At 38.1% G+C, this 8,731-nt stretch overlaps 1 protein-coding gene across 2 annotated transcripts in view; it reads right to left on the bottom strand.

Moving 5' to 3' along the window:
- Positions 1-257: 257 nt before the first annotated feature.
- TAF2 (TATA-box binding protein associated factor 2) overlaps positions 258-8,731 on the bottom strand; it is a 74,986-nt gene continuing 66,512 nt past the window's right edge. For both annotated transcript variants that reach the window (XM_040979375.1, XM_040979376.1), the window contains one exon: positions 258-2,019. In XM_040979375.1, the coding sequence (XP_040835309.1) occupies positions 1,757-2,019 (263 nt within the window). In that variant the 3' untranslated portion in view covers positions 258-1,756. The remainder of the gene's footprint in view (positions 2,020-8,731) is intronic.

Raw genomic sequence — 8,731 nt, 5'->3', positions numbered from 1 at the left:
GTAGCCACTTGGGGAGTGAACCAGCAGATGGAAGATCTTTCTTTTTCTCTGCTCTATGTATAAATGATTTTGCAATAAAAATAAATAAATCTTAAAAGAAAAAAAAAGTTGGATCCCTACCTATGTCTAATCAAAAATAAATTTCATATGGATTATAGCTGGATAAAACATAAAATAAAAAAATACTAGAAGGAGAGTCGGAGAATTCTCTTATAATTATGGAAGAAGAAAGATCTTTTATGACACAAATAATGTAAGTCATAAAAACATAAAAAACACAAAAATTAAAAGCATCTAACATGAAACAGCCAACCTGGAAATCATGTGCTGAAACACACCGCTGTGAGTACAGTCTGAGCCTACAGGGACACCTACCGCCACCTGTCACCTACGCTGCCCAGGCTCTGCTTCCTTCACACTCTGCTTTCTTCCGTATCTGAAGCTAAAGCCTCTTCTACTGACAGAATTCCCCGTCTGTCTACGGAAACTATTCTTCCTGCTGGGCCAGCTCTAATTCCACCTATTTACAAGGCTCTCTGCAATCAAGTGGACGTTATATTTGCACACACAAAGCAGAGTGACAAAAGATATAAAGGCAGAATGGTCAATTTTAAAAATTATTTATTAAACAAGTTAAACACAACTAAAAGTATGCTTAAAAGCCCAACATTACTGGATCCTTTTTGAAATATTTATTCTGGGAACAGGTATACTGTTAAACTTTTTAATGATAAGAAAAATGATGAAGAATTAACATATGAAAAACACTATTAAACAAACAATAAAACATATGGTAAAATCATAAATAAAAACACACAAACATGAACCATGAAGCCAAATGTTTCATACATGTTTCCAAATGTTTTTGGTATACTCACATAACGGGTGAACCGTGTATATTCACTGTGATAACTGCTGTGGAAACTCATCTTTTAAGCTATTATACTTGGCATTTTACACAGGAAAGTTTTAGAAAAGGTATGTGTTGGGTGTATAAATTGTCCCTACTCAACAAAAAATTTGCCTCTGAACTCACTCATCTATACTTACTGGGGACCAAAACAACTTAAAATTTAAGCATCTTGATTTGGAACAATAGTGGATTTGAAATACCTAATGTTTTATCCATTTTTAAAAAAAAGTTTCCAGAAATTTCAAATTTTGAGGGGAAATGTTAGAGCAAAAAAGATGGTATATTTCTTTGTTCATAAATTCTGAGTCTTATTTTCTACTGTTAACATCAAGTCTATTCAATAAGGAAAGCTTCTATTGAAAACCCTGTCTTTTCAGTAGCTCCGAATGGTGTTACAAAATTGCTCCCTGGAAATAGTGGTTACACCACAGATTCAGCACTTGCTTCTGCTTAAAACCTAACTATGTCCCATAACATCCATCAAAAGCTTTCGAACATAATTGACTTTGGCAGTACACATGGAGACCATGATGTGAATGGGAACTGCCGTGCATGTATGGTTTTTATGAAAAAGAAGTTTTGCTCTGAGTATATGTGTGCATGCAAGTCTAGAAGGGGACAGAGTGAAATACTTTATCTGGGATCATGAAATATATATGCCTAATTAATCTCAATTATGTGAGTATAAACAATGTAAATTAAATGTGTAAAACTTAAACAGATTCTGAATTTCCATGAAAAAGGAGAATCTATTTTGCCTTTCTTCTATCCTTCTTTGCAGGGGTCGAAGTTTTAGTTCCCTAGATTCTTTTGGACATGTTGGGAAAGGGCTACGTCCCTTTTTCAGTCTGAAAGAGAAGGAGAACGGACAGACCTGCCACTGGCAGGGCTGGAGAAAGTGAAGGGTTCCTTGTCCTTGTCTTTGCTGTCATGCTTGTGCTTGTGTTTGTGCTTATGTTTGTGCTTCTTCTTCTTCTTCTTGTGCTCATGGTGATGGTGGTGATGGTGGTCACCGTGTTTGGAGGACGGAGGTTCCTTCGTAAACACTGAGAGTGGAGCTGTTGACACTGGATGCATCGTCATCTCCAGAGGTGACTGCTCTTTACCTTAAAGAGGAAAAACATCAAAATGAATTCCTGTGGATAACAAGGAAAGTGAAAGTAAAGTAGGAAGCAATGGATGATAGCGCGGAAATTCAAGAAGTATGCAAATAAGACATCCGATTAGTTATACATAAGAATAATGGCAAGGAAATTGATTATTTCGATATTTTAGAATCTAGAAAGTCATGACCAATACTGCTGTGTTACTAAGCCACCTTTCTGTCACTGTCTGTACCTACAGTGACAGAATAAACTGAAAATAACCGATTGATGAACTGACAAGTGCTTCTGAAGAACCATACTATTATAATAATATAGGGGAATCAGAGGGGGAAGTGGAGGGAGATAGGGAAGATTCCTGAGCCTATGGAACAGCATTATAAAATAAATACATTTTCAAAAAATTAATTACTAAAAATGATTATACTGTGTGCTACTGGTTAAGTGCCAAATTGGGGAATGGAGTCACCTCCTTCAAGAAGAGTTTTATTCTAATGTACAGAAATGGCAGAGTGGGGAATGGCACTATTTGATTTGTGTCAACTGAAGAACCATTCATAAACACAGGAAATGCTACCTTAATTACAATATCTATCTCAGTGAAAATCCATCATTTATACAGTTTCCTAAGATAATTTGTCAGTAGATAAGCAAAAATGAACACAATAACAGGATTCACTACATGAAGATATTTCACAAATTTTGTTTGACATGTGTATTGTAGTAAGAGTACGAATTAAAAAATTTTCTTGGACTAAAATAAGCTTATCTTTTATTTTCATTTTTTCCACAATTTTTTTTGAAATGACCCTTATATAGCTTAAGAAACCAAGAAAAAGTAATGCAGAAAAAGGAAGAATTCGCAGGTACACGTTTTTGATGAGTTTACTAATAAGCACTTCATGCTTTTTGCCCTGGACCATAATCTGTAAATCGAAGATCAAATGTTCTCTCCAGTTGTAACACCTAAGCACTTCAGGAATCCATCTGCTTCCTATGGAACTTATCTCTGTTCCTTGGTCCAGCCGCTGAGAAACCATAATGCTTCTATATTACTGTAGGTTAACTATGCTAATTTATATGCAGTCCACCAAATAAAATGCACAAGATCCATCTTAGATCTCATCTTTCTAGATCAGATCTACTGGGTAGTCTGGTCTGTAGTTACATTAACTCAGCTCATCTCATACTGCATCTCATTTCAGCTGGATTAGGGGTACTGGCTTCATGTGACATGGTTTCTCTGCTAGGTGTCCTGCAGTTTAACCTGCCTTTATGTAGTTGCCAAGAAAGTGGTTCTCAGGATGCTAGGAGAGATTTTGCCTCCCAGCAGTTTATCTGACAATATCTAGGGATATCTACCTTTTGGCTGCCACACTGAGAAGAGGGAAGGGTGTAATGCCTTCCTGACAGGGAGGCCAGGGATACTGCCGGCTACCCTACAATGCTCAGGACAGCTCTCACACCATGCTTCAAATCTCAGTACGGTCAGGATAGGAGATTCTGCTACTCAGTGATCTTCCCAGAAACAGAGCTGACAAGGTTATCGGCTTAAAAACCCGCTGGTTCTACTGACAGACCAAAAGTCCTTCCCTTCGGATGACAGTACAGCACTTCCTGGAAATGTGTTTAAAATCCAAACTACCTCAAAAAACAACAACAAAAAACAGGTTCTTAAACTAAGATAGATTTTAACACAGCATTCTCTTTCCTTCCTTCAATTAAAAAGTAGCTTCTTACCCCCAAAATTTTTGATACAAACAAAATCCCAAACAGGCATTACAAGATTTCTAAAAATTATCCGGCAACACTAATTTTACTGACAACGTACAAACTGTCCCCAAGTTCCCTTTTGTAGCTGTACCTTCCAGTACTCTCGATTTGCACACACATTAGACTAGCCCGCTCAAAGTGCTGCACATTCGTTCATTAGAAACGTCCTTCTTTACTTTCTTATTCGAGTAAAACACTGAATTTCACAAACATCACACTATCCCAGAACTAGGGGAATAAAGTGCTGAACTGGGTAGATCTCAGTCCTCCTCGTGCTTACTAACTAGCAAAGGAGAAATTAAGTATGCATATGTGAGAAGTCAAACAGGAAGACGACACAGTTGGGGAATCAGAAAGACAAAGTTCTCCCAGGAAGTAATGGTTAAACTGTAACTTACAAGAGAGAGAATAGGGAAAGAATGTCTTAGGCTCTGTAACAATTTAAAACTTAGCTTTAACGTTGTCTTGGGGAAGTTTTCTGCAAATTGCCTGCAAGGAATTTGTTCCTTAATGTTACCACTGCATAACACAGATAATGAAGTTAAGGCCCAGGGAGATCATTACCCAGTGTGGTCCTGGCAGAGCCTGAGCTACAAATGCCAAGTGCCTGCTCAACTCTGCTCTTAACCATCCCTGGGTGCCATCCACACGTGATGTTTCCTCTTCTTTTTAATCTTTGATCTCTTCCATTAGACTGACAGCTTATTCAGGACAAGAATTTGTCTTTCTGTCTCAGTGTAAAGTACAGAATTTAACAGTACACCTGCCCGCTTCTCCACTCTTAACAAACTTGCTAAGCAAATAAGACAATATTTTACAGTTGCTATTCTTTAAGAATAGGTTGTCCGGTGAACCTAATTCAACTAAATAAAGTCACTGAGTTGGAGGGACAGGCACGAGCACTATTAGAGACCACCTACGCAAGTGGTATTTGTGACCTGTCCTTTGTATCAGGCATTGTTCCAATATTTGAGAAATAAAAAAAGAGGCTGACAAAGTTTTTGTCATCACATATTGTTCTAGTATCAAAATAAAAATAAAAATAAATATAAAAATAAATAAAAATAAATAAAAATCAAAATAAAAATCTAATACTAGTAGTAATGCAAAAACTAAATAATTCAATATAGACAGATGGACATTTGGAAACCTGTGTACTCTTTAATAACTCATACACAGATATTCTTCAGAAAAAAAATTTCAAGACATTATCTGATTTAATTTACAGACTGAGCCAAATGTATCACTCTGATTTTAATTTAGATGGCTAAGTGAATGAAGTATATGAAAATATTCCTTATGATAAATATAGGGAATGTGCCCAAAAGTAACAGAATATCTTAGAGTATTGTAATAACAAGAAATAGGAGAAGTTAAACTCTCATAAACAAATCTCTTTGGCTCACCTACCATTATTTAATCATTCTATATCACACAGCTTTCTAGCTAGCTGTCTACCCTAGTGGGAGCCCAAGCTCCATTTCTGCACCAAGAGAAGTTTCCTCATCTAACTCTAAACACCGGCCAAGCTCTTGGATTTCAGAAATTCATTAGTTATGCTGGAACTTGTACAAAAAGCAAATGCACAACTACATGTTTATAAGTGTACATTTTTTTCTCCAAAGAATACTTAACTACTTCAAAAGTGAATCCAATTTTCAGGCTAGTGGCCTAATATTTGCATTAAAGATGCACTGATTATAAATCCTGCATTCCTCTTGATTTACCTGAGGACTATTAGGAAGATGAGAATAGAGTACTTAGCTCAAACGATAAAGAAATGTGTTAGGAATCATGGCTAGGCCAAATGACTGATTCCAAGGTCTGGGAGAGACTCTCTGATGAACTTGAAAAGATGAGCCTGCGACATGTGACACAAACACAGGATGACAGGACGAGTGATTTCAGATGGGCTCAAAGTGGCTGATCGCCGCTGGGGAAGGCTAGCCAAGCAACCAAATATCTTGACATTTATGAAGAGCAATCAGCATTTACCTGTATTTGTCTACATGACTTAGACCCCTGGGAGCATAAGGAAAATCCAGTTTTATAGAAATAATATATTTTGGGCCCGGCGCGGTGGCGCAAGTGGTTAAGTCCTCGCCTTGCACGCCCGGGATCCCATATGGGCGCCAGTTCTAATCCCGGCAGCCCCGCTTCCCTTCCAGCTCCCTGCCTGTGGCCTGGGAAAGCAGTTGAGGACGGCCCAAAGCTTTGGGACCCTGCACCCGCGTGGGAGACCCGGAAGAGGCTCCTGGCTTCGGATCGGCATAGTATCGGCCCGTTGCGGCTCACTTGGGGAGTGAATCATCGGATGGAAGATCTTCCTCTCTGTCTCTCCTCTCTGTATATCCGCCTTTCCAATAAAAAATAATAAAAATAAATCTTTAAATAAAAAAAAAAAAAAAAAGAAATAATATATTTTTTAAATAAAACTGAAAGAATGAAGTAGAACATCACACCTTACAATTCCTAATGAGTTAATGGATCAAGATCCTGTTCATTATAGTGGTTAATCTCATAAAAAAGGAGAATCTACCAGTTATATGCTTTTGAATGGAACAACACACTATCACATGCAAAACTAATTCTTTTTTCTTTTTTTAAAGATTTATTTTTATTATTTTTTTTTTATTGGAAAGGCGGATATACAGAGAGGAGAGACAGAGAGGAAGATCTTCCGTCCGATGATTCACTCCCCAAGTGAGCGCAACGGGCCGATACTATGCCGGTCCAAAACCAGGAGCCTCTTCCGGGTCTCCCACACGGGTGCAGCGTCCCAAAGCTTTGGGCCGTCCTCTACTGCTTTCCCAGGCCACAGGCAGGGAGCTGGAAGGGAAGCGGGGCTGCCGGGATTAGAACCGGCGCCTATATGGGATCCAGGGCGTGCAAGGTGAGGACCTTTAACCACTTGTGCCACCGCGCCGGGCCCAAAACTAATTCTAATTAAAACCATACAATCTGTTTAAAAATTGTACCTATTAATAAACTGATACTTAACGTGAAAGAATTGTACATTTTTATGTATAGCATTACAAAAGTTAGAATATTCAAAACTCTTATCTATTCAAAACACATGCCAGAAAGGGATTTGCTTAAAATAATTCAGAGGGTGAAATTAGCAAAGACTATGAATTAAATAAAACTGACGATGAGCTCAATATAGTTGAAACTAAGCAACAGAAATGTAGGGGTTAAATATACTGGACTATTTTTTTATCATAAAGCACTTAAAAGAAGAAATTAAGGTAATTTGGCAATATCCATGAAGATTTTAAGTTCTCATATTTTATGATTCAGGTTAATTTCCAAATACTTTATCCTACTAACATCCTCATGCATATGTTCTGACAGACACATGAAGATACATGTGTTCACGCCAGCAGAGTGTTAGATCATTTATATGTTCATGTTATGCCACATGAAGATGCATGAAGTTTTCATGCCAGCCATTCTAATATTACACTATCACCCCTAGTAGTCTGGAGCTCTTGGTATGTATTTTTTTGTTTGTTTCTTATTCTCTCTTTTATGTATCAATTTTTACCCAGTATAATCCAGAGAGACAAAAAAGTCCCATTTATTTTCCATGTGTATTATACTAGCAGTTTTGGGACATGCCTGAGTTTATGCTCACAGAATGTATAATGAAGTCATCTATAAAATCTTCATCAGGAAAATGGTTATCTTATCATCCCTTGACACAAACACGTGCATGCATAATTTAATTGCAGGCATATCGAAGAGGCCCAGGAACTTGGGGCCCACCCATAGTTAGGAATCATTCATTTTTATGAAATGAAAGCTCTTTCAGTATTTTGAAAAATGTTTCTATTTTATATATCAGACAAAAGAAAAACATACAAGTCAAAATACAATTTTCCTATTTCATGTTATATGGAAAGAACAAAAGAGACAACAGTTTTGGCCTAGGACTGAGACTAACTTTGCGAGTTGGGGATTCAGGAGAGATGGAGCAATGCTAAGGGAAGCTGTGGCCATTGTTCATTCCCCAGAAATTCACAATTACAAGTCATAAATGTGTTTCTGAGGCCATTATTAATCTCTATCTGAGATCTTTTATTTCAGGCCGTAAAAGTTACAGAAATTTTTGAACTAGCTTACTGAAAATGAGGACCTTACACAAAGAAGTCTGGATTTCCAACTTTTCTTTTGGTTACAGTTTTTATTTAATTTACTTTTATTTATTTGAAAGGCAGAGAAGCAGAAAGGTACTTGAGAACTAAAATATGTTGCAGACCTTGTACAGGAGGGATAAAGGAATGGGATTTGGGTAGGATGAAGAAAGGATGGCAAGTATGATGTGGACAGCAGGCTCTGGCTTCCTTCTGACCCTGACCTCCATTCTCCCTTTCCTTGAATATGATAATGACAGGGGTATTTTAGAGTGGCATTACATGCGAATAGTGCATCTAGCCATTGAGGAAAGAAAGAAATGGCAGGAGTATTTCTCATCTGTTACCTCCTTTCTCCTGACTGTCCCTTTCTGGAAGGAAAGGAATCTGAAGTCAGGCGCCCATATGGGAAATCACACAGGGCTGTCCCGGGTCGTTCAAGGTGAGGACTTCAGCCACTAGGCCACGCAGTTCTAATCCCAGCAGCTCCACTTCCCATCCAGCTCCCTGCTTGTGGTCTGGGAAAGCAGTCGAAGACCGCCCGAAGCTTTGGGACCCGGCGCCCGCGTGGGAGACCCAGATGAAGTTCCTGGTGCCCGGCTTCTGATCGGCACAGCACTGACTGTTGCACTCACTTGGGGAGTGAATCATCGAATGGAAGATCTTCCTATCTGTCTCTCCTCCTCACTGTATATCTGACTTTCCAATAAATAAATAAATCTTAAAAAAAAAAACTATGAAGTCCCTTCCAGAAACAGGGCAAGATACAGAAAATTCAAAAACAAAATAAAAAACAAGCAAAAACT

Source organism: Ochotona curzoniae, unplaced genomic scaffold (genome assembly GCF_017591425.1).
Source record: "Ochotona curzoniae isolate NIBS_2020 unplaced genomic scaffold, NIBS_Ocur_1.0 contig_3190, whole genome shotgun sequence".
NCBI classification, from domain to species: domain Eukaryota; kingdom Metazoa; phylum Chordata; class Mammalia; order Lagomorpha; family Ochotonidae; genus Ochotona; species Ochotona curzoniae.
Note: the sequence above shows the minus strand (reverse complement) of the source record. Positions and strands in the feature narration are given on the sequence as shown.